Raw genomic sequence first — 26569 nt, 5'->3', positions numbered from 1 at the left:
CAAAATAATTATTTGTTTGTTTTTTCTTCTCTTTTCCATCTAGTTTCTTCTTAAAGGGTAATACCAATGCCACTAATTCGTTATTCCTTAGAAACCTTTGTTTTTTTAGTTTTTTATTTCATTCTCCTTCTCCTTTAAGGATAATACCAAGATCACTAGTTCATATTTCTTAGAAAACTTTCATTTATATTTTAGAAAAATATTACATTTTCTTTCTTCTTTAAGGATAATAACAAAGACAATAATTCATTCTTTCTTAAAAAACTTTTTTTGCGAAAATTTCATTTATTATATGCTTATACTTGCATATTATAGGAAGCACAATTTCTGTGTAAACTGAGTGTAAATTTTTCCTTATTTGTTTTTTAGTTTTCTTTCTTCTTAAAGGGTAGTACCAATACCACTAATTCATGTTTTTAGAAAACTTATTTATTTTGATTTTTTTTATTTAAGGGTAATATCAATTCCACTAATTAACTATTTATTAGAATTGTTTTTTAGTTATTTCTTTCAGGTAAAACCAACACGCGTTAATAGGTTGTTGTTTTGCCTCGGCTCAAGAATTTTTGTGAGCTTATGTTGGTTTTGTTAGTGCATTCATGTATGTGGAGTAGGATGTGCTTTATTTATGGTGCTGACGGCTTACTCATATACACAATAGACCGTTGGCATGCATCACCATCCACGGTAAAGTAGTTACCCGGTTGTCATCTACTCATCTATACTTGTCCCCATGACCGCCCGCCTCGCCTGATCTCGGCCTTCCCACTACTAACTGACGACCAACAGAAACCCCCAAATGCTCGCCGGCACCAACCACTCTTTTGGCGGCTGATTATCGTAAATGCCCACTTCCCGCCAGTCACAAAGATCTACACGAGATGCATGGCATATAGAGTAGTACAATGGCCCCTAGCTAGCTTTGTTTTAGATATCCTATGTGTGACACATACCCTCTTTGTCTGTGTCGCTTTTGTGTGAAATGAGTTTTTTTAGCACGACACCATCAGAGACGGACAATGTAAAAACATAGCTATAGTAAAACTGGGCCTCGCTTACGACATGTGCAGGAGTAGTCAGGTCCTGACCCTGTATCCACATTGGACGCTATGTGCATGTATTTGTCGGACAGGCGCACAACATACTCATGTAGCGATTCCTTTATGGGCCGTCCCATTTAGCGAGCACACACACATTGTACAAGGTCTGGTTTGGGGACCCTCTTGCCTTTTTCTTTTTCCTGGTTTAGCCGGTTATTTTCTTTTTAATAGTTTATTTCCCCTTTTATAAGTTTTTCCAAAAATTACAAAACTTTAAGAAAATCATGTTAGAAAAAATCCGAAATTTTGGAAAAGTGTTTGCATTTTACAAAAACAAATACTTTTAATGAAATTCAATATTTTCGAAAATGTTCAAAACTTTATGAAAAATGACCCCTTAAGAAAATGATAGCATATTTTTTAAAAATGTTAAAAACATTTTAAATATGGTTGGATTTTAACATATTTTCACTATTTCATTTTTAAAAAATATCTATAATTTTTTTGAATTTGAAAAAAAATCACATCTAATTTATCTGTCACAATTTATTTTTTTAGCAGTTTCTAAAAATGTCCACTTTAAAATAAAACAATATTTGAATAAAAAGTTTTCCTATGTTTCCTAGAAACCACAAAAAAACAATAGTTGGATAAAATTCGAATGCCTGACCACCTTTTTGTGAGTCGCTTCAGTGCGACCGCTGATCTGAGTAGCCGTCATGCGATGAAGTCGGTCTGCTACTGAAGCAAGCCCTCTCAAGGAAGTTGTTGCTAATGGTTCATGGGCTTTACGTGCCTCTCAACAACTTTCTTCTTGACCGGATAAGTCTTGCTGCTGCTTGCATTCACGATGCTCACTCCGTTTCATAATGTAGTGCATATAACTTTTTTTTAAGTCAAACCTCACAAACTTTGACCATTTTAGAAAAAAATTACATCTAGAATGACAAGAATGTATCATTAGATTCATTATAAGAATTAATTTCATATTTTATATATTTGGTATTGTAGACATAAATAGTTTTCTCGATAAAGTTGGTCAAAGCTTGACTTAAAAAATCTATAGCCCTACATTATGGAACATAGGGAGTATCTTATTTCTATCCTTTTATATTTTGCGTGGATATCTTAATTCTATTCCCTTTGCACACACCATCACACAGTTCAGTTTGGATATATGCTTTCTAAAAGTAGTAATTAGATCAATCAATCTATAGCCGAAGAAAAATTCTTTGTTGAATTTGTGTATTTCCCATTTCATGACTACCCTCATTCCACCGTGGAGCAGCCGCGGCCTATCTTTGACCTTATGTACATACTACGTGAAAAGAAGATCCCTAAACAAACTGAAAACTATAAAAGCTGGGATGGGCATACGTACCATCCTCATGAAAAATATCAGGGAAAGGTTAGGGACTGTACTGCAACTAGCTGATCAGCCGACGATAATTCTAGAAAGTTGGGGTATTTATGTGTGGCCAGACAGAAGATTTCGACGACAATCCTATGAAGTTAGGGTCTGGGTGTGTAACCTTGCAAATATAAAAGCTGTGCATTAATTGCCTGTCGTGAAGTCTTTGGATGCCCTTCTATGTTCTGCACGCGTACACATGGCCTACACGCGTATCACTGAATAAAAAATGAACGATCAAGCTAGAATCTCAACTTATGCAGTCTATCAGAGTGGCATATAACTAATCTGTCATCACACACAACATGCATGTAGTAGGATATGTCACGATGTACTACTTGGATAGGAAAGTCTTCGCCGATTGCGCTAGCGCGCTGCCAAAGTGGTGCACATCTCTCTGAATCCTGATTTTTAAATTTAAATAAGTCGATTTTCTGACTATTTGATTGTTATATCAAGATTCATGTTGTTTTTTCTTGTTGTTGTTTCATGGCTTCGTAGACTAATTATTGACTTGCACCTATTTGGGGTAAGTCGATTATTTTTCTTGGGCTGAACTTTTACTTGTCCCAATTTAGTCTAAGTCTATTTTTCTATTGGCTGAAGTCCGTTACATATTGCCTTTTTATGCACTTTTGCTTTTCTTTTGATTTTTAGTCACTTTTCTTCACTATACATGGGTATTTTGGGCATGTTGGATTAGTGGAAATGTATACACCCAAGTACTGTATAGTATGCTTGTAAATTACCAAGTGCGCGAAAAATACACAATTATATGCTTATTGTTTGCATATTAAAAAAACAATTTCACTGCAAAGTTGTGTGCAAGTATTTTGTTAAGGTTTTTTATTTTCAGTTCTTTCTTCTTAAAGAGTAACACCAGTGCCACTAATTCATTCTTCTATAGAAAACTTCATTCTTTTGATTTCGTTTTAGTTTTTATTTCATTTTCTTCCTTCTTTAAGTAATACCAATGTCACAAATTAATTTCTTTTTAGTAAACCTTCTTCCCGAAATTCCACTCTTATATGGTTATATTTGAATGTTATAACATAAACCAAATTTCTATGTAAATTATGTGCAAAATTTTCATTACTTGTTTTTAATTTTTAATTTTCATTTTCCTAATGGGTAATATCAATGTCACTAATTAATTCTTCATAGAAAACTTCATTATCATTATTATTTTCATTTTCTTTCTTCTTGAAGGTAATAAGTGTGCCACTAATTTGTTTCTTTTTATTAATCTTATTTTGTGAAAATTTCACTATTATATGCTTGTTCTTGCATATAGTAAAAAAGCAGGATTTCTCTGTAAATTGTATGCAAACTTTACATTTTTTATTATAGTTTTTCATTTTATTTATTCTTCAAGGGTACTACCAATGTCACTAATTTATTTTTCCTTATAAACCTTTATTATTTTTATTTTGTTTTAGTTTCTATTCATTTTCTTCCTTCTTTACGGGCAAAATATCAATGCCACTAATTCAATCCTTCTTAAGAAACTCATTTTTTCTAAATATTCACCATCATATGGTTATTCTTGCATATTATGAAAAGCCGCAGTTTCTTTGTAAATTTTGTGCGAAGTTTGTCATGGTTGGTTTCATGTTTTTCTTAAAGGGTAATACCGTTGCCACTAATTTATTTTTTCCTAGAAAACTTCATTATTTTTTATATTGTTTTAGTTTTACTTTATCTTGTTCTTATAGAATGTAACACATATTATAGGCCTGCCCATGCCTTTTATTAGCATCCCCACATTAAGATTAATTAAACTCTGACTTTGTATATATACACAGACCTCCTACCGTAGTTAAGTGCCCTTAGATCGATCGATCGATCAAAACTTACACACATATAATAAGATGTATCTATGAGCTCCAACATTTGTGTGTAGTTTCCGGGATCTGCTCAATACAATATAATACTATAGCTAGCTGGCTTATGCTGTGAGGTGTGGAGGATGTATGTCCGAAGCATGCACCACTCAGGTTGATCACCGCTGGCTAGTACGTAGGTGCGTCCTCTTGTCAAAGAAAAAATGGACTAGCCGAAATTCTAAATTCATTATTTCTTAGAAAATTTCATCTTTGTTTTTCTTTATTTTTTTGTTCATTTATATTCAGTTTTGTCTTGTGTCTTGCCAGGTATCGGGCCAGTTTCTATTATGTTGCAGACCAAGCACAAGTATTTGATGTGTTTTTTGTTTGTGGTTCCAAAGGGCCGAAAGCTCCTCTAAAAAAATTTAACTTACCCAAATTGGTTTTGATTCAGGTTGGTTTTGATTCTGAGAAACAATTGACTTCCCTAAAAATGTGCAAGTCGATTTTGATTCTGAGAAAAACCAAGTGACGATGTTAACGCCAAGTTCGGAGGCCAGCGCAAGCGCGTTCAGGACGAGAAGAAACGCCACTAGCACAACAAGAGGAAGGGTCCGGACTTTGATGAGATCATGAATCGCCACCTTTCCAGTTCATCAAGTGTAGCTGTTTTACAATCTCTACCACCGGTAGGAAGTGCTAAATAAAGATGCTCATGTCGCCCAGCTAAACATTACTACCAGGACATACACCTTTCCTTGTACAGGTAGGTAAGCTTCAATGGAAGAAGCAATATGGCTCGATTGTGATGTTATGGCTTGGTCAGCAGCCGGTGGTGGTGGATGGACATGGAGCCTGCGGTGGCGCGTTTGTGGACTAGCTGTTGGCAGACACTCCCCACGTGTTAGGAGAGTCGGATGGGCCATGTTAGTCATTGTCATCGGATCGGAACGGCATATGTCTGCCTCCTTTCGGAGATATCATCCCTTTCTGGTGGCGATGAGGTGACCAATATGCTTGTGGTGGATCGGATTCATGCGACGGTGTGGTGTGCACTTAATTTGGTAGTGGCCAAGGCGATGCTCGAGTGCCTGGCCGTGTGTGTTGTATGTCGTCGGCCTCACCGGCGTTTCGTATGTGTTGTGGTGCTTTAGACTTGGTTTTTGCTAGGTGAAGCTTGCCATTGTTCAGGTTTTCGCCCGGTCTGTCTTCAATAAACTGAGCAGTGTGCGTCCTTGTACCATGTTCTTCTTTACAATGAATATAACATCTCTCCTGTTATCGTTCAAAAAATGATGGGGGGAGATACGTTGTGGTGGCTGGCCATGTCGTCGTAGATAAGGATGGGGGAGATAGCCAATCCTCCAATAATTAATTTTCTAGCGCCTATCTTGGGAGTGTTAGTGCTGCCCCTCTCTCTACAACGTGCCCTGCCGTATCACTACGTATGATCCCTTCTTCCCTTTGACTCTAACCCTGGAGCCCTGCTCAGATGAATTCTACTTTTCTTTTTTCTTCATCATTGAGTAGTACATGGAGTTGCATAGAGTATACTTCCCCAGAAGCAAGAAGTGTCAGCGATGATGTTGCTTTTTCTTTCATGGAATCAGCGAGGAACCCTGGTTAATTAAGCGCTAAGCGCATCCAGATCACGATCGGCAGGGAGCGTGGTAATTAATGCACCACGTAAAGCGGGAGCGATTGTCAATGGAAAACTGCTTGGCTCGGAACCATGTGGGGATCCTCACGAAAGTCCATGGCGGCCCCGATTAGTAAACTGGTAATTTTACGGGGCGTCGTCGAGGCCCGCCCTTATAACAAACCCCTAAGCACTCCTTTTCTTGTAGCTGTCCCATTTCCTCTTCCCTTGCCTTGTTTCTTCCGCACACTGTTTCGTGAGGGGCCAAGTTTGGTTTGGCGGTGACCATGGAGACGACGAGGGGGTTCTTGGGATTGCCGTCGTGGTGTATCGTCCTCTTGTGCCTGGCCGCCGGTTGGATGGTGGCGGCGGAGGCGGCTCCGTTGCCGCAGTACTACAACGCCATATTCAGCTTCGGCGACTCCTTCTCCGACACGGGCAACTTCGTCATCATCAACTCCGGCAAGCTGCCCAACATGCCCAAGTTCCCGCCGCCCTACGCCCGCTGCTCCAACGGCCGTCTCGTCATTGACTTCCTGGGTACGTACCTCCTCTGTCGTCGATCCAACATGTACACGTGCCTGCTGAATCGAAATGGATGATTGATAGTTGACTGATTGATGTTTGCAGCCGAGGCGTTGGGAGTGCCGCTGCTGCCGCCGTCGGCGAACAAGGGCACCAACTTCAGCCAGGGCGCCAACTTCGCTGTCATGGGCGCCACCGCGCTGGACCTCAAGTACTTCAGGGACAACAACGTGTGGAGCATCCCGCCCTTCAACACTTCCATGAACTGCCAGCTCGAGTGGTTCCAGGAGGTTAAGGAGACCATCTGCTCCTCCCCACAAGGTAATCACCTGTTGTGAGATTTCTTTTTTTTTTTTGATAAAAAGTAAATTTTATTAACTCAAAATGGAGCATCAAGTGGGTTCTCAGTTTTCTTGTTGGTTTCTCTTCTTGAAAAAAACCCAAATGAAATGCAGAGTGCAAGGAATTTTTCGGGAAGGCGCTTTTCGTGTTCGGCGAGTTGGGCGGCAACGACTACAGCTTCGCGTGGAAGGCGGAGTGGAGCTTGGAAAAGGTGAAGACCCAGATGGTGCCCAAGGTGGTGGAGTCCATCATCGGCGGCATCGAGGCTCTGCTCGACGAGGGCGCGCGGCACGTGCTTGTGCCGGGCAACCTCCCCGCTGGGTGCATCCCCATCACGCTCACCATGTACCCGTCCGAGGACCGTAGCGACTACGACCCCCGCACCGGCTGCCTCAAGAAGTTCAACGGCGTCGCCCTCTACCACAACGCCGTGCTCCGCGTCGCCCTCGACCAGCTCCAGCGCCGCCGCCCGGATTCCCGCATCATCTACGCCGACTACTACACCCCCTACATCCAGTTCGCACGCACACCTCACCTCTACGGTCAGTGCCACTCCCAACCGCATCCCCTACGTCTTCTTCCTTTCCTACTAGTGTGTGTCTTCTGTTTCAATGAGAAAGAGTACGCCTTTAGGGACAGAGTATTTGTCCAAGATAATGTGTAATGCAATAACAAGATGAGATTTGTGGCCAAATGCAGGGTACAAGAGGGGAGCCCTAAGGGCGTGCTGCGGCGGCGGGGGCCCGTACAACTACAACATGAGCTCGTCGTGCGGGCTGCCCGGTGCCACGGTGTGCGACGACCCAGACGCGCATGTCAGCTGGGACGGCATCCACCTCACCGAGGCGCCCTACCGCTTCATCGCCAACACCTGGCTCAAGGGCCCCTATGCGCACCCGCCCCTCGCCAGTGTCGTCCGCGACGATATGGTCTATTAACGGGAAAGCCAATTCGGCTCCGAGGAGCACATGTTCCCGCGCGTGTTTTTTTTTCTATGTCAGAAAAAGTAAAAAAAAAGAGATGTGTTTATGGTCACATTAAATTCTACCTGTAATTTTTTTAGGTGGAAAGCTTTAGCAATTTAACCTCTGCAGAAAAGAAGAGGTGAACACGAAGTGTTACCTTCAAATGGTACATTTAATTTTATTATTTTTTCACTGACAAGGCAATGCTATACCATTTCGCGTGCAAATTTGTCAAGCATTCTTGTTGCACTAAGATGAACATCTAGAAAAAACAAGTAAATCCCTTTTTCCCCCTTACTTTCAGATATGACAGATTTTAGCCAGGCTGTCTATTTTTCTTTTCTTTTGGGTTGCTTGTTTTGGGATTTCCCCACTATCTTGTATCTGTTCTTATATAAAGTGGGGCGAAAACTTGTTTTGAGATGTTGCTCTTGTCTGAAAAACCAGCTAACATTCTATCGACACCATGTACATAATTCATTAATTGTGTTAAACTTTGCGTACTCCTACCATCCAGCCGCATGTGTTGAAGCTAGGCTGAAAGGTTGCCCGAAGATTTACTTTTTTTTTTCTTTGAAAAACCAAGGTGTATAGGAGAGTCCAATCAGATAAGATGAAAGTTGGTTAGGAAACATAAAATTACAAAGAAAATAGGGAGCTACTCATTTTTTCCTATAATCAAGTCATAGTCACCTATTGAAAATTTCTCCCAAAAGAATAGTCACCTGTTGTAAATTTGATCCTCTCCTTCGTTTCGGACGACCCAGCTCCAAAAAAATCTTTTATAAAGGTACAGTTTTCAAAAAAGTCTGGAGTCAAACTAACCCATGATCACCTAGTATTTTCACAGTAATTAGTTCCCGTATAATTAGAAAGTAAAACAGGATCGAAGGGTGTGGAGATTCCTGCACGCAGCTCACCGAGTCGCTGCCGATATGAATGCTGGTAAAGGAGACCTCCTCGTCAGCGCGTTCATCGCCTGTTTTAGCGCGCTGGCGCTCGCATGCGGTATGTAGCGGGCCGGTGCACAAACTCCCCTCGCGTTGCAAGGAATGCTTAGACAGGCTGGTACACTTCTAAAATAAAACGGTCGCATGTTGGTTCTCTTGCTGCTCTTCCGGTGAAGTCAACCGAATTGATAGCGAAACCGATTTTCTTGAAGTCTGAACAAATTGGTGAAATCAAATAAGTTCGCCCATTTGGAAAAAATATTCATGGACCTAAAAAGGGTTCACTAATTTTAAAAGGTTCATGAATTTGTTAAAATTGGAAATTTGTTAAAATGTTTGTGACTTCATAAAAAGTTTTCAAAATTTTAAAAACTTCACAAATTTATAAATATTATCATGAATTTAGAACAAGGTCGTGCATTTTAAAAATATTCATGAATTATAAAATAAATTTTAAAATATAAATAGAAAATTTAAAAATAAATGAAAACAAAATGTACGAAAAAACCCAAAAAATTGAACAAAAAACTTTGAAAACAAAACCAGAGGAAACTTACCAAGAAAACTGAAGGGAACCTCTAGAAGGTTTTCAAAATTGATGCAGGTGCGATAATATTGGCTAGGAGCCCACTTAGTTCTGTTTGCCGATTATTTCAGAATCGAACATCCACCCAGCTTCTCCTAGAATTTTAAAACTATATTTGTTTGACAATCCTAGTTGTTTACATCCTGACACAATTAGGATTGTCAAAAAAATGGGTTCAAGATTCTGGGAGAAGCTAAGGGGAGGTCTAGTTGTGGCACATATTGTTCAATTTTAACTTGGACATCTTCGCGTCGCATAGGTTGAATTTGCTTGGATTGTAGATATGCACAAACAGTGCTCACTACTTTTGTTCGTGACGTATATATATGACCAACAACAATCTTGTTGGCCATAGTGTCATGGTTTTGTTAATCATATATGATTAACCGATTCCCCCTTCCGAAGTAACCATGCAACATTTTGCTCCCAAAGTAACCGCGGTCGAATTTCTCTGAATTAATTAGCTGGTGCCAATAATTGAGCAAATGATATGTTAGCTAGATTTGAGATGAGCCGCTCCCTGGCCTTTTTTCTCAACAAGACTCCCCATTGGCCGGGTGCGTGATAGAGCACTCGAGAAGCAAGCAAGCAAGCAGATGGACAATAAGGTTTGGTGTTCGTCCCGTCTGAGCGCGGTGCATATACCCATCATTTCATGAACAAAAGAATCAAGGCTTCTTGAAGAATCAAGTCGTCTATTGTTTTTATGCTCCTCTGATGTGTACTCCATCTCCTTCATTTCTAAAGGACTCGTCAACCCTCAATTTAGGATCCATCAACCCGCAATTTTTTTTAGGATCCATCAAACTGACCTAAGATCAACTTGAATTTGCACCCGTATTGTATTTAGTTCCCGTTCAATTAGGAAATCGGCCACAATTAAAGGCTACACTTGCGGACGAGTGAAGAGGCTCACGCACATGGCCCATAGTAAATACTGAACATAGGAAGGAAGACTAGAATATGTGCATACATGGGTTGCATTCTGCACAATCTTTTATAGGCCAATACCATTTTTTTGAATTGTTTGGATTGCTTACCACATGTGTCACATGGTAGGCCAATACCACTTTATTTAACTATGGGAAAGGGAGCTCCAATTTGACATATTTTGCGTCAAATACAGGGTGCGACACACACATGCAACCGGTAGTGGATATTGTAATGGAGATTTGTTTTTTGTCAGTTTATTATTTGGATAGATAGCGAGCATTTATTTTTGAAAAGGGAATATTTTTCTCAAAATAAGAGATATTTTAAATATTTTTCAAAGATTTGTTCACATTTTTTAAAACATGAACATTTTTGAAACTTTGAAAAACACAAACACTTTTTATAAACAAGAACATTTTTTCTAAATTCCAAATGGTTTTTTAAAAAATATATAAATTTATTTTGAAATATCCAAACATTCAATTTAGAAATCAAACATCTTTTGAACATAAAAGGGTCTGATTTTTGTTAATTTTGCATATTTTCATTTTTTTCAATGAAAGAAAAAATAACAAAAAAGGAAAATCCAAAAATATGGAACGAAAGGACAACGAATTAAACTATTAAAACTTGTGAAACTTCCAGAAGGTACCCACAATGCCGGGCATTACTATGCTGCCTAAATGGGCCTGCTCAGAACTCGCTGGCTTCCCCCTCTGTGCGAAAGACCAATGCTGCAAATAGAAAACACCCTGGGAAGGCACGACACCTAATATCGGATATAGCAACATATATGCTGCCATCGCCTGAAAGCTTTCCCACTGCGTGTAACAATTGGTTGGTACAGTTCTGTATATATATTTTTTTCGTTCGATCAAGACGCACAAAGCACAATGGCGCCTTAAGCGCCGGTTTTAGTACATTCTGTAAACCGGCGCACACCCTCGATCCAAACGGGCCGGCCCATGTAAGACAGGCGAAATTCGTCCGGGTTCTATGAAGCTTCCTAACTTGGTTTTGGGAAGTTTTTGGTCAGGGTTTTTTCTTCTGGTTTTTCTGAACCAATATTGTTGAGCTTTATCGCTTTTTTGTGTTTCTTCTTCTTTCATTTTTCAAATCCATGAACTTTTTAGAAATTCGAAAACTTTTATAAATTCATGAACTTTTCTCAAATTATGATTTTTATAAACTTCGTGATTTTTTTCAAATGTCATGATCTTTTTTCAAATCCATGAACCATTTCAAATTTTCTAACTTTTTGTACTTTTTTCAGTTTTTGATAACCTTTTCAAAATCCGTGAATTTCTTACCAAATTTATCTTTTTTTCAAATCTATGATTTTTTTAGTCTTTGCTAACTTTTTAATGATTTTTTAAAGAAGCCATCCACATTTTCAAATTTGTAAATATTGCGAAATTCACGATCAATTTCTGAAAGTCGCAAATAATTTTCATTTTTTTCAAAATTGTATTTTTTTTGTATTTGGGAACTGTTTTTAAATTCATGAACTTCTTAAAATTTAGGAACATTTTTTCTGATTCAGAAACTTTTTCACCGTAGTTTTTCATAGCACGTGCACACAAGAGAAAAGAAAATGCTAGCAAGCAGCCCTACATAGAGATGGATCGAACGAGCAGCATCGTGCGAGCTATATGGGTAAGAGCGCAGTAGGGGAGCGTGTAAGCACCAGTAGTCTTTGTGGCACTTATGGCGTCGATGAGGAGCCTTCCTTGATGGCTGCGTTCACTCTGGTTTCTTCGATTTGTTTTTATTTTCCTTTTTCTCCCTTTTCCTCCGGTTTTCTCTTGTTTCTTCAATGATTTTTCTATGATTTGTTTCCTTTTTTCCCAGCTTTCATGGTTTTTCTTTTTCTTCATTTTCAGTTTTTTCTTCTTTTCTTGGTTTTCTACAGGTTGTTTCTTTGGTTTTGTTTTTTTTTCTTCCCTGGTGTTTCTTCTATCTTCGTTACACTTTGTGTTTGTTAGGTTTTTTGTATACTTTCTTTGTTTTTCTATGTTTCTTTATCGGTTTTCATCATTTATTGGCTTTCTTGAACACATGTCTAATTATTTGCAGTGCCGAGTGTACAATCTTATTATACAGATGAAACTTTTTTTATATTTTTGTACATTTTAAAATTAATGATGCGCATTTTTTCCTTAAAAACCATGTTATGAACACGTATTTGAATACATGGTCAACATTCTTTCAAATGCACATTGAGTTTTTCTATGGTAATGTAATTTTTTTAAGCTGCACGAATATTTTTTCAGTACATGATTAACATTTTTTTCAATCATATGATTTTGATGTATTTTTTTACACATTTGTACCTTTTTGGTATACAACAGCACATGTTTAACATTTTCCGAATACACGATTATCATTTTAATAACTAATATTTTTTGATATCAACATTTTCATAAACATTGTATATTTTATGTATACATCAGTTGCATTTTATATACTCGTTTTACATTTTTGAAATACATGATGATCATTTTCGAAAACTTATATTTCTATATGTATACTTTTTCCATATAGATTGTAAATTATTTTTTATACAACATGGACATTTTTTATATACATGTTTAACATTTTTCAAATACGTGGTCAACTTTTACACATTGTATTTTTTATACATATTTCCGTATAAATTAGATTTTTCCCTATAAATATTTAACATTTTTCAAATGATTGGTCAATAATTTTTTGCTTGATCGATATTTTATAAGTACATGGTCAAAAAATTTCATAGACATTGTATACTTTTTTCCGTATACATTAGAAGCATTTCCTATACACATTTAAGATTTTTGAAATGGTTGATCAGCATTTATCAAATGTTTTATGTAACATTGTTTTTGTAATATATATATTTAGAATATTTGAAAGTATAAACAAAAGTAAAAAATACAAAAACTATGAAAAAGAAAAAAAAGAAAAAACCAGGATATTGCTTGTTGCCTGTGGCCTCCCGCACACCTGGGCCAGCCCATCAAGCGCCACGTTCAGGCTACCTTACGTCATAGGCACACCCGAATTAAGGAGGTTACTTTTTCCTAAGCACATGAAGTGGGTTAATCTAGTGAAGTTAACCAATACTTAGAGAAAGCTTCTAAAAAAAGTATATTGAGTCATGAATCATGGGCTGAGTTTCCAACAAAGGAAGTGAGTCGGCTGGCCAGGAAAATAGAAGGTCCTTGTCGCTAGGCCCAGCCCATAAAAGGAACAAATTAAGAGAGCTGGATCAAGTGGCCGTTTTTTTTCTACCTAAGTGGGCATGCAAGTGGCCGCTCTTTCTACTCGGAGTCTGAAAGTGGGCTAGAAGCCTAGAACATCAACCTGAATACATGATATTGATTCGATCAGTTCTCAAAAATTAAAAAGAAACGTAAAAGGAGAGAAAGAGAGACAGGTTCCATTTTTCATGCCGAACGAAGTTCAATTTTCATCTTTTGGGAGAGAAAAAAAAGCATATTTTAGATTGTCAGTACTCTTATTATTTTTAGAACAAAGACCTAAGTTGCACGTGACTTTAAATTAAAAAACTCAAACCAAAGTACACAAAATATAGCAAAAAAGAAAGCTCAAACCAGGCAGGGTAGCACAAGGTCTTAAACACAATTTTTTTTTCAAACCAAGCAAAGCAGCTATGTGTGTATCTAACAAAAAAGAGGATGTTACAACTCAAAAAAAAAGAGAGGATGATACTGATTTGTGGCTACACTGAGGCGAAATAACCTTATTCAGTGGTAGGTGTGCTATACACGTAAACTTTGTCAGTCTCAGTGAACTACTCCCTCCGTCCCGAATTACTTGTCGCAAAAATTCGGGACATAGGGAGTATGAAATAACAGTACATGAAGAAGAACAAAATCATGTTTCTTGCCAGAGAAGGGGAAAAAAAAATACCCCCCAGTCTGTTTTTCTGGTTATATGGTTCTGCCCGTACGAGAGTCACGATCGAATTTCTCCGAAAACATGCATGAATTAATGCCCAGACACCGATGGACCACGCGATATCTCTCGTTAGATTTGAGAGGAGCCGCTGCCCGGCCTTTCTCCAAACAAGATTCCCCATTAGCCGGACAGATGAACAGCGCGGTTTGGCCCTGGTCCTGTCTTCGCGCGGCGCATATACCCATCAACTAGTGAAGCAGACAAACAAACGCAGCGTGATGATTCCAGAGCAAAATAGAAGTCGCTCTCCACCTCCTTTCGCTCCTGGCTCACACACACATTTGCATCGTCGTCCACCCAATAATTGTAATTGTTCCGAGCACAGCCGACGACAGGGAGACGCGGACGCGTACGTTCCATCCACTAATCACGGGAAAGATTCCGGCCGACGTCGCCGTCGCCACTAACTAATCTATTCCGGCCAAGGTCGCCGTCGCCACTAATCTAGCACCGTCTTTCGCTACTTAATTTCGGCGGCACCACACCACACCACACCACACAGCTTATCATAAGATACAAGACAAGAGAAGAATCTATCTACCATATACTCATATCTTAATTATTATGCCGCCGAAGCATGCAGCGCAATGCAACCACTCCACATCGATCGCGGTCTCTTCCCTTGTCAGTACACGAAAGGGAATTTAAAAGGTGGTGACCGCCGGACCGCCGCACGGCGACGTCACTGGGCGGCGCCGCACCACGCTCCTCCGCCAATGGTTTCTCCACGCGGCGGGCTCCCATTGGCCGGGAGGCCCGCCCTTGATCCACAGCTGGGCCCACTCGCGGCCGGGGCGGCCGGAGCAGCCGAAACGTCCATGTCCGGCCGTTTATCTCTACCTGCTTTGTAGTAGAGCGCAAAGACGAGAGCTACCACTAGCTCCATGTTCTACTATCTGGCGTGCGTGCTGTTCTTGGATTAGTTGTGTGGCGTCCATCTCCAATCATTCCTACCTTTTTTTCTTATAACCTATGCTCATCCGTATGCAACGCAACGGGATTAGGTACGCACAATTGAGTTCAAGATGACGACGATTTTTGTTCGTGATGTATATATGACCAACAACAAGCCAGCTGGCCGTACCCTTGCGGTTTTGTTAACCATATCTGATTAATTGCGCTTTAGTGGAAAGCACAACCCCAATTTAGTGAAAAAAGTGCAAGTTGCACCTTTTACTTATCCGAAGTGTTTTTTTTTGCACCCTTTGTCCTAAACAATTTAGATATATGACCGACAATAGTCTCAGCTGGCCATAGTGTTGTGGTTCTTTTAACAGTATATCTGATTAATTGTGCTTTAGTGAAAAGTGCCTTCACCACGAACGACACATGCGCCACCGTCACCCCGCCGCCTACCTCCCCCATCTCCCTGTCCCTCTCCTCGCCGCGGCAGACAACAACGATGGCATGGAACGTGGCCATGTGGTTCGGGCCCTCGCGTCGGTCGGTATAAGCCGGCGCGGCACACCGCTGCTTCCGGCACAGATTGTCCAGCTTCAACTTGAAGCTCCTCGGGTCGCATTGGTAGGATTCAACTGTATTTTAGGTATGCACAAACAATGTTGATAATTTTTGTTCATGACATATATTTATGAGCAACAACAATCTCGCTGACTGGAGCGTCATGGTATTATTAATCATATATGATTAATTACGCTTAGTGGAAAGTGTCCTGTAATAAAATTCTCTCCAGAAATAGTTTCGATAAACAAAGTGTTTGTTTCACCTTTTATCCAAACCAATGTAGATACATGGCCAACAATAGTCGCGCTGGCCATAGTCTGTGTTTTAGTGAAAAGTGCCATAGCATTGAGGGACATCGGCACCGCTCTCACCCTGCCGCCTACCTCCCCATCTCCCAATCCCTCTCCTCGCTACCACAAACGATGACCGTGGCATTGAGTGTCGCCATGTGGTCCGGGCCCTCGTGCCGGTCGGTGTACGCCAGTGCCGCCCCCGATTCTTCTGGCACAGATTGTTTAGCTTCAACTTGAACATCCTCGCAACAGCGGACAACGACGGTGTCATGGGACATGGCGGCATCCAGGCCCTTGCGCTGGTTGGTGTAGTCTGGCAACGCCCACCTCTACTTCTGGCACAGATTGTTCAGCTTCAACTTGAACATCCTCGCAACAGCGGACAACGACGGTGTCATGGGACATGGCGGCATCCAGGCCCTTGCGCCGGTTGGTGTAGTCTGGCAACGCCCACCTCTACTTCTGGCACAAATTCTTTAGCTTCAACTTGAACATCCTCGTGTCGGGTAGGTAGGATTCGGCTTGATTGTAGGTACGCACAAACGATGCTGACAATTTTTGTTCGCATTCCCATTGTGTCAAGAATCTCGCTTCCCATGGTGTCATGGTTTTGTTAAGCATACCTGATTAATTGTGCTTTAGTGGAAAGTGCAACTTCAATTTAGTGAAAACAATGTAAGTTGCATGATTTACTTATCCAAATTGTTTTCTACATATTTTTTCCCCAGAAACAATTTTGATAAACAAAGTGCTTTTTCCACCTTTTTTCAAAACATATAGATATATGACCAACAATAGTCGCGCTGGCCGTAGTGTTATGGTTCTTTTAGCCGTATCCAAGTAATTTTGGTTCAGTGAAAAGTTCCCTCGCCACGAGCGACATGGGTGCTTCCCTCAGCCCGTTGCCTACCTCCCGCATCTCCCCGCCCCTCTCCTTGCCGCCGCAGACGATGACAGTGGCGTGGAACATGGCCTCATGGTCCGGGCCCCCAGCGTCGGTTGGTGTATGATGGTGCCACACACCGCAGCATTTGGCACAGATTATTCAGCTTCAACTGAACCATCCTCGCCGCAGCTGATGACGACGGTTGTGGCGAACGTGTCAGCGATTTGGCTCTTGCGTTGGTCGATTTATGCTGGCACCGCCCACCGCTGCTTCTGGCATGGATTATTCATCTTCAGCTTGAACATCCCCTCATCGCATAGGAAGGATTCGGCTGGATTGTAGGTATGCACAAACGATGCTGACAATTTTTGTTCGTGATGTATATATATGATCAACAACAAATTTGCTGGCCGTAGTGTCATGGTTTTTTCATTAATTGGGCTTTAGTGGAAGTTTCATGGCTTTTAATTAATTGTGCTTTAGTGGAAAGTGCAACTCTAATTTAGTGAAAAATTGTACGTTGCATTTGTTTACTTAGCCAAAGTGTTCTTCCCATATTTTTTCCTCAGAAACAATTTCGATAAACAAAGTGTTTTCGCACCTCTTTCCCAAAACAATTTAGATATAGGTCCAACAATAGTCGTGCTGGCCATAGTGTTATTGTTCTTTTGACTATATCTGATTATATTTAGTGAAACGTGCAACTCCAATTCAGTGAAAAATATATATGGAATTTACACTTTTTACTTATTCAAAGTGCGTTTTGCACCCTTTTCCAAAACAATTTAGATGAGAAATTTGGGTGTAACATTTACTAGGTAAGATCAAATATAATTTATACAATATAACATTTACTAGGTAACATTTACCGGTACTTCTGATGCAGATTGTTTAGCTTCAACTTGAACATCCCCGCGTCATGATGGTAGGATTCGGCTTGATTGTAGGTACGCACAAATGTTGCTGACAATACCTCCCCCTCTCCCTGTCCCTCTCTTCGCCGCCGCAGACGACGACGGTGGCGTGGAACATGAACGTGTGGTCGGGGCCCTCATGACGATCGGTGTACGCCGGTACCATCCACCAATGTGTCTGGCATAAATTGTTCAGCTTCAACTTGAACGTCATCGCCGCTGGATGCGACGAGGGTGGTATGGAACGTGGCCGCGTTCAGGCACAAATTGTTCGTCGCATAGGTAGGATTTAGCTTGATTGTGGGGGTACGCACAAACGTTGCTGACAATATTTTGTTCGTGATGTATATATATGGCTAACAACAATTTTGCTGGCAGTGGATTTTTCAATTATATCTGATTAGTTGCGCTTTAGCGGAATGTGCAACTCTAATTTAGTGATAAAGTGTAAGTTGCACTATTTACTTATCCAATGTGTTTTCTGCATATTTTTTCCTCGGAAACAATTTTGTAAACAAAGTGTTTTGTGCACCTTTTTAAAAACAATTTGGATATCTGATCAACAATAGTCGCGTTGGCCGTAGTGTTGTGTTCCTTTTAGCCATATCTGATTCATTGTGCTTTAGTGAAAAGTTCATTCGCAGCGAGCGACAAGGGTGCTTCCCTCACCCTGTTGCCTGCCTCTCGCATCTCCCCGCCCTTTCCTCGACGCCGTAGATGACGACGGTGGCGTGGAATGTGGCCTCATGTATCAGGCCCTCGCGTCGGTCTATGTACGCCGGCACCACCCACCGTTGCATCTGGCATAGATTGTGGAGCTTCAACTTGACCATCCTCGCCACCGCAGACGATGATGATGCCGCGGAACGTGTCCGCGATCAGGCCCTCGCGTTGGTCGATGTACGCTAGCACCGCCTACCGCTGCTTCTGCCATCGATTGTTCAGCTTCAGCTTGAACATCCTCTCGTCACATAGGCATGATTCGGTTGGACTGTAGGTATGCACAAACGGTGCTGGCAATTTTAGTGGAACTGTACGTTGCATTTTTTACTTACCCAAAGTGTTTTCTGCATTTTGTTTTCGCAGAAACAATTTCCATAAACAAAGTGTTTTTCGCACCTTTTCCCAAAACAATTTAGATATATGTCCAACAATAGTCATGCTGGACATAGTGTTGTTGTTCTTTTAACCACATCTGGTAATATTTAGTCAACTGTGCAAACTCCAATTCATCGAAAAAAGTGGGATTTACACTTTTTACTTATTCGAAGTGCGTTTTGCACCTTCTTCCAAAACAATTTAGATGTAAGAAAATTCTAGATGACTTAAGTTTAGCAAAATCACCGTTAGAAAAACATTATGTCGGGATTCCCCGACATAGTACCACCTTCTCACATGCTTTCGACAACTAATGATTCTCGGGCAGGCCTCATTGTACTTTCTTGGTTTGTCACATAGCTTACTAAAAATTACATCGAGGTCCCAGGATCACAGAACTACCACTACCGCCGCCAGAACATGCCTCTATTGCTGCTCTCTTATCGAAGGGGCCTAACCTTGTCGATGAGAACCATGCATTTTTCATGCATGTGCTTCTAAGGGCTAGCGCCCAGAGTGGTAGTCATCATCGTCGAACCCTTTCTAATTAATGTTTACCATCCGGGCATGTCACGGTTAATAGGCATTAATTAGACAAAAAATTATTTTACGGGCATTGCGCTATTTGGCATCCATCTTCTTTGTTTCCACTTGGGCAACCCTTAAACTTCCTTTCAGGCTGGTCACAATGGAAGGTATCATATACTAGTATCATGTACTATATGATACTAGTGTATGATATTATATCCATAGTGCATAGCATCGTAGCTTGTTATCATAGTGACCTCATTTATTGTCATGCATGACACATGCTACTACATCATTTACCATGATATGATATCATATCATGATACTTAATCCTCACATTTCTCATTTAATTGTGTGCCACCTCAGTAAAAATAAAGTTAACATGCATGATACTATCTATGATAGTCCCATTATGACCGGCATCATTCATCCTCATGACTGCCCTGCTTGAGTTTGCCGGTGTGGTGTGATTATTTGTCTATTTTAATCTAAAGGTGCCATTTTTTCCTATTTTGGAAGGTCGATTTTGAGATGTAAAAGTAAAAAAAAAAGTTTTCCAAAACAAAGAAGAGTTGAGCCCTATTTTTGCCACTGCAGACATAACCAAATTTCTCAAACTTTTGGCTGCCAAAAGAAACCAAGCCCGTGATGGATCTAGATAGCTCAGCGTTTCCTTTTTGTTCGTGATAAAATTAAATACCCTATGGATGGCGCAGAAGAAAAAAGAATGGTTAGGGGTGTGTGCAGTCTGATCCCAATCCCAATCCCAATCCCAATCCCAATGGCGATGGCAGGCAATGGTTGTGTTGAAGCGGTCGTGTCGTGACCGGCCGTAGCAAGTTGCCCGGCCGGCCTCACATCCATTCCCGGGCTATATATAACTAACACTGCATGATCGACACACCACACCACACAATTCAACACTAGCTAGCTACACAGGACAGGAGCCGATCCATCCTTCCAGAAAAAAAGAGCGCCCGTCGAAAATGCCGGTGAGCAGGATCGCCATCGGCGCCCCGGGGGAGCTGTCCCACCCGGACACCTTCCGCGCCGGCGTCGCCGAGTTCATCTCCATGCTCATCTTCGTCTTCGCCGGCTCAGGCTCCGGCATGGCCTTCGGTAAGGCCTACCTCCATTTCTTTCTTCCTTTCCTGGTGCATCCACCGATCATCATGTTATCAATCAAGTGCTGATCGCCGGTTTTGCATGGCGTGCCGTACTGGCAGGCAAGCTGACTGACGGCGGCGCGACGACGCCGGCGGGGCTGATCGCGGCGGCGCTGGCGCACGCGTTCGCGCTCTTCGTGGCCGTCTCCGTGGGCGCCAACATCTCGGGCGGCCACGTGAACCCGGCCGTCACATTCGGCGCCTTCGTGGGCGGCAACATCAGCCTCCTCAAGGCGGTGGTGTACTGGGTGGCGCAGCTGCTCGGCTCCGTCGTGGCCTGCCTCCTCCTCAAGATCGCCACCGGCGGCGAGGCCGTGGGCGCCTTCTCGCTCTCCGCCGGCGTCGGCGTCTGGAACGCCGTGGTCTTCGAGATCGTCATGACCTTCGGCCTCGTCTACACCGTCTACGCCACCGCCGTCGACCCCAAGCGCGGCGACCTCGGGGTCATCGCGCCCATCGCCATCGGCTTCATCGTCGGCGCCAACATCCTCGCCGGCGGCGCCTTCGACGGCGCCTCCATGAACCCCGCCGTCTCCTTCGGCCCCGCCGTGGTCAGCGGCGTCTGGGAGAACCACTGGGTGTACTGGCTCGGCCCCTTTGCCGGCGCCGCCATCGCCGCCCTCGTCTACGACATCTGCTTCATCGGCCAGCGCCCACACGAGCAGCTCCCCACCGCCGACTACTGAAAATATCAATCCGAATCCCATCCATCAGTCATCGCCATGAGAGACTGAAATTGCTTCAAGAATCAAGCAGGTGTTATCGTGTCATCAGTAAGCCCGTTTAGTTTCATCGTCTCTCTCTCTTGTCTTTGAGAAATTCAGGGTAAACAGTGAGTCAGTCAGTCAGTCAGGAATAATCTCTTGTCTTGGTGTACGTACGTCCTCAATTATGAATGCTTCTATTCCATGGTCAAGATTGATGTTTGTACAAATGTATTGTCTCTCCTAGCAACTTGATGTCTTGCCAATCTCGTGTCCATTTTTTCTGTACATACTCTGGATTTTGTCCTGTCCATATTTTCTATTAAAAAAACGACATAATATGTATGGTAAGCATTGTTGATTGTGATGGATGCGAAGAAATTGACAGTTCGATTGCGTACGATCGAATTAATTTCACATATTGTATGGTGTCACTTGTGAGTATGAATGATTGCAAAATGCCAAAACGAAAAGACAATGACTAAAATGAGATTCCCAACTAGGCCACCCAAAATATGTTTAATCGAAGTCGCCTTTCTAGCCGTTAGATCTCAATCCAACCCTCTAAATGGTACTCACAGCTCACACATTAACACACCACGCACCCCACCCTGTCCCATTCTTAGTCTTCCCTCCTTCCTTCTTTCACCTCTGGGGTGACTCTACGGAATCACTTCTTCTCCGACAAACTTGTTATTTGTCTTCATCGATGGTAGCAAGCTGGTTTGACAACACACATTGTAAAGCACTAATCGAGAGCTTTGCCACAAAGTGTGACCTGCTTACTAGCAATGTTAACTGGCTTCACTAGAGCGCGGCATGAAGTGTTTCCATAGTTTAGCCAACGTGTCAAGTCGGTGATGGTGAGGGCTATGGTTTGACCGGAGTGCTTACGTCTTGAAGCGTCATGCCACATAGGTCCACGCCTTTGCAAGCTTAGTAGGTGGTGAGGATGATGGAAACCGTTGTGAAGCCCCAACTTGAGAGCTTCGCCACATTTGGGACCCATCCCGGGACAACGTTAACTGCCTTACTAAAGTGGGGTATGAAGCGTGTCCATGGGTTTTTCCACATGTTGAGCCTTTTAGAGATTCATGGTGCATAGAGATCACCGAGGATTTAACAATTACGGCTGCTGGACAGCGGTGTACAACATAGCAACATTATGGGAAGGATCGTCCATAGTCATTATCCGAGGATGTAGCCGATGTTTGGTGATTTTTTTCGGAGGGTTGATATGCGCCTTGAATTTCTACAAGTTGTATCATAAGATAGGCTTGCTATTTGAAAGTCATGGATTATTGCTTTTAGAAAAGGCCGAGCCGTGCGCTGATTCCATTCGTCATGAAACGATGTCCGTGGGTGTCAGTAAAGGTGGAAGCGGCCAAAGAGCGACGAACAACGCAGCCGTTGCAGTCCTTGATGTGATTCGAACGGCGATGGAGATCAAATCTTGTGGTCAAAGAATCTGCGAGATCGGATCCTAGCGGCCGTACGAGGAATCATAGTAGGAAACGTATGGCGCGGGGGGCTTTCCATCTTTGAAGCCGAGAGGGTACACCTACAACAATGCAAGCGGTCCAATTTAGTGTTACCTCTTGATGGTTTTAGTGGATTTTTTCCAGTTAGAGTTACTTCTCCAGGTCCAGTTTCTGCCGATTTTTAAGCTTTTGTTCGGTTTTTATGTTCACCAGTATTCGACATTTTTTTTCCATTTTTTACCTTTTCACTTTGCACTTTATATTTATATTTTCCCCTTTTTCTTTTTTACTTTTAATTTTAGTTGGTTTCTAGTTCCCTTTCTTTTCCTCGTTCCCGGGTTATTTGTCTATTATACTAGTTTTTATTTCGGTTTCATTATTTTTTTAAATATATTATAAATTTGAAAATATATAATGAACATTTTCTGAATACACAATGACCATTTTTAGTATATGGTAAACATTTTTTAAATACACGTTGAACTTTTTAAAATAGGTGCTCATGCAATTTGAAAAGAGTTCACACATCTTTCTAAATGCCTACCCACCTTTATAAAGTGTAATTTAAACAATATTAATATTGCGCTTTTCAAATATTTTTGTTTTTTTTGAAATCCCAAAAAGCAAACCAAAATAAAATCGCTAAAGAGCGTTTGAGCTCTATAGGATCCAAAAAGGCACATCATACTAGCTGGCCGACTCGGCGGTGCTTGCGTTTAGCTTCAACAAACTCACATATGGAGGGCTACAAAATACCGCAAGAGCTCCATCTTGTTTATTAAGAGTCGTCTGAGTGGGCCGACTGTAGGAATTATATAGGAGCAGTTTATGGAAGGTTCTATGAAACATGGGAGTTGATTTTAGGAATTCTCATTTGGTTTTGTTCATTTTGTTCATTTCTATTTTCTTGGTTCCTATTGGTTTGCCGCTTTTCTCTTTCTTTTTTTCTTTTTTCTTTTTTCTTTTTTCTCCATTTCTCTTTCTTTTATTATTATTTTTGTTTTACTCATTTCTTTGTTCATATTTTTCATTTTTAAATACACGTTGACATTTTCTAAACCAATGTTGAACTTTTCTAATACATATAAAACAATTTTTAGATACACATTGATTTTATAAATACATTGAATAATTGTCAAATGAAATTGAATATTTTTTTAGATACATGGTGAATATGTTTTAAACACACATTGAAGATTTTTATAATACATCATGATTTTTTTGTCAAATGTGCGAGCATTCTATTTAAATTGTGGATTTTTCTTTTTTAAATTTCATGAACATAGAAATGGGGACAATTTTTTACAATAACACATACTCCCTCCGTCCCTAAATTCTTGTCTTAGATTTGTCTAGATACGGATGTATCTAATACTAAAATGTGACTTGATACATCCGTATTTAGACAAATCTAAGACAAGAATTTTGGACCGGAGGGAGTACTATGGTTTAGTCTCATGAACAGTTTTAATGCACAGTGAACCTTTAAAAAAGTAAGTATGTAACATTTCGAATGTATGTATATATTTGTAATATAAACAAAAGTAAGACAAAATACCGTAAAGAACAAAAAAATGAAAAACAGAACATATGTGTGAAAGAACTATTGGGCCAACCCACTGTAGTACCCGGAGGAGATTCGGAACATATCTGCAGCAGACATAACTGACAGGGGAAAGAATGTTTGGTCCCTGTCCAATGAGCCACTGAGACAACGAATAGGTCGGACCCTTACTAGGTGGCTCATCAGCAGGTTCAGTTAAACTAAACACTGACTCAGCATTTTAGACAGAATCAAGACAAAGTGGTGCAGGTGCAGTCGCAAGATACTCAGCATACGGATGAATGTAGGTAAATGGAAGCGTGGCAACATGCGGACATTCTGCGAAAATGATTTCTACACCAGATAGGTCGTGCGTGCGGAAATGAGGTCGGTGAAGGAGCTGGGCACAATCGACATCAGAAAAAATCTCGGAACAAATCAACTGTCCTCCTCCTGCTGCTGCTTGGTAGCTTCTCATGGTGATCATGTTGCATATTGACAGCTCACTAACCTCAGCGGAGGGCATTTCTCCACGTCTTGGGCTTCAGAAGACTAGGCTCTGTTCACAAATGATGCCAAAGAAAATTTGTAAATATACGAATGCAGCATCCAAGTTTACACTGCTGGAAAAGAATGCGCTGAAGGAACAAAGAAATTACACAAATGGACTAGTACTCCAGTTTTGAGTTGTAGTACTAGTCATGCCATCATTTGTGAGGTGTGTTATCACCGTTTTCTGACTACTTAATTAAATCTACTCTCTAGTGCAGTGGTAAGTAGCAAGTGTGATTGTGCATGTAACACGTGCCTGCTGTTACACACGAAAATAGACCATTTTCATTTATTAATTACATATCTACTCCCTCCGTTCCTAAATATAAGTCTTTTTAGAGATTGCACTACAAACTACATACGGATGTATATAGACATATTTTAGAGTGTAGATTCACTCATTTTGCTTCGTATGTAGTCTATAGTGGAATCTCTAAAAAGACTTATATTTAGGAACGGAGGGAGTAGCTAGCAAGAGCAACCGATCCAGCTCGGTTAGTAATATATCTGGAAGGGAAAGACGTCTGAATTTGGTATAGGGAAGGAAAATGACGCGCACATACCTTTGTAACGGGCATCTAGTAGTTTCTCCTCGAGGCTGCTTAGACGTTGCTGCAGGTATGTAGGGAGCCTTTTTATACCAGGACAGTTTCTGATGTTAAGATTTCGTAGGGATGACAGGGTTTTGCAGTATTGGATGGAGAGGCTCCACAACGATGGAAATTGTCCTGAGTGAGATTCCACTGATCTCAACTCGCTGCACTGACTAACCTTAATTACCTTGAGGGATGGAGGAAGATCGAGGACCCCTGTTAAGCTATCACACCTAACTATCTCTATTCCTTCTAAATATGGAAAGAGAAAAATGCTCCGCCATGGCTAAGGCTGAGGACGATGACACCTCTGAATATACAGGTGACCCTTGAAGATTCGGCAATGATGCCTGTCCCTGCTGCAGCCTCCTGCTGAATATGGACTTGACTGCAGTAGGTAGCTAATCTTTAGACTCCGCAAGGATACCAACCTTTGGAACTCTTTCTCTGGTCAGTGGACAAGCGCATCACAATTATTAATTAATGCACAAACGTTGAAGCTGTACAAAACATGTACATAGCTCAGTTACACCTGACGTACAGCCAATTAACTTCATATCTGCCAGAGGGAAATTATGATGATTCCATTTTTCCAAGACGTTCACCATTTGCGTCAAACTATGACCAGCCGCGGCCGAGGTTATTTCTGTGTCTTCATGGTTCCGCGGTGTCAGATTGGTCAGTGAACTCATATGTCGAGCTGCCCACAGAAACAACAACTCCTCACGTTCCTCGATGTCTAGCATGGTCAGCTTTGAAAAAATAAATTGCTGTCCTAATAACGATGTCATCTGATAGTCCAAACTTTAGGCCCTCTCCCTCTCGCGTCGCTTCCCCCGCGCGCGGCTCGGGAGGGCTCAGCCGCCGCCGCCGCCTAGTAACTCTCCAGCGCCCTTATTTAGTATTATTTTTCTGATTTTCAAAAGACTTCAAAAATAAAAATATTGTAAATTTAGAAATACTCTAGAAATTGAAAAATCTTCACAAAGTTTTAAAAAATATAAATAAAATAAACAGAGGATAATAAGAAGAAAAATGAAAACCTAGCAAATGCATACGACGTCGCTCTAGGGCAGGTTATTGGTCTCTCTTCTGCTGGCCCATTTTCATTTCATTTACGGTCGACTACGCTTTTGTTGATAGAATGTTCATTTATTTCAAAAAGTT

The 26569-nt window shown here is 41.3% G+C and overlaps 2 protein-coding genes across 2 annotated transcripts; both read left to right on the top strand.

The window, feature by feature from the left end:
* Positions 1-6114: 6114 nt before the first annotated feature.
* On the top strand, positions 6115-9240 carry LOC109771283 (GDSL esterase/lipase At5g45910). The gene is made up of 4 exons (XM_020329976.4): positions 6115-6456; positions 6547-6762; positions 6897-7325; positions 7483-9240. Exons 1-4 carry the CDS (start codon positions 6204-6206, stop codon positions 7719-7721), a joined length of 1137 nt encoding a protein of 378 aa, XP_020185565.1. The 5' UTR covers positions 6115-6203; the 3' UTR covers positions 7722-9240.
* A 10852-nt stretch (positions 9241-20092) lies between these two features.
* LOC109771275 (probable aquaporin TIP1-2) lies at positions 20093-21499 on the top strand. Its single transcript, XM_020329970.4, has 2 exons — positions 20093-20482; positions 20590-21499. The coding sequence occupies exons 1-2, from the start codon at positions 20350-20352 to the stop codon at positions 21213-21215; spliced, it is 759 nt and encodes a 252-aa protein (XP_020185559.1). The 5' UTR covers positions 20093-20349; the 3' UTR covers positions 21216-21499.
* The last annotated feature ends 5070 nt before the right edge of the window (positions 21500-26569 follow it).

This window comes from Aegilops tauschii, chromosome 3 (assembly GCF_002575655.3).
Source record: "Aegilops tauschii subsp. strangulata cultivar AL8/78 chromosome 3, Aet v6.0, whole genome shotgun sequence".
NCBI lineage: Eukaryota > Viridiplantae > Streptophyta > Magnoliopsida > Poales > Poaceae > Aegilops > Aegilops tauschii.
Note: the sequence above shows the minus strand (reverse complement) of the source record. Positions and strands in the feature narration are given on the sequence as shown.

Bases quoted from the DNA above. Each gene is read 5' to 3' on its own strand.
- LOC109771275 (XM_020329970.4), top strand. From the start codon at position 20,350: ATGCCGGTGAGCAGGATCGCCATCGGCGCCCCGGGGGAGCTGTCCCAC. The intron at 20,483-20,589 runs GTAAGGCCTACC...CCGTACTGGCAG, and splicing joins AGGCTCCGGCATGGCCTTCG to GCAAGCTGACTGACGGCGGC.
- LOC109771283 (XM_020329976.4), top strand. From the start codon at position 6,204: ATGGAGACGACGAGGGGGTTCTTGGGATTGCCGTCGTGGTGTATCGTC. The intron at 6,457-6,546 runs GTACGTACCTCC...TGATGTTTGCAG, and splicing joins TCTCGTCATTGACTTCCTGG to CCGAGGCGTTGGGAGTGCCG. The intron at 7,326-7,482 runs GTCAGTGCCACT...GGCCAAATGCAG, and splicing joins ACGCACACCTCACCTCTACG to GGTACAAGAGGGGAGCCCTA.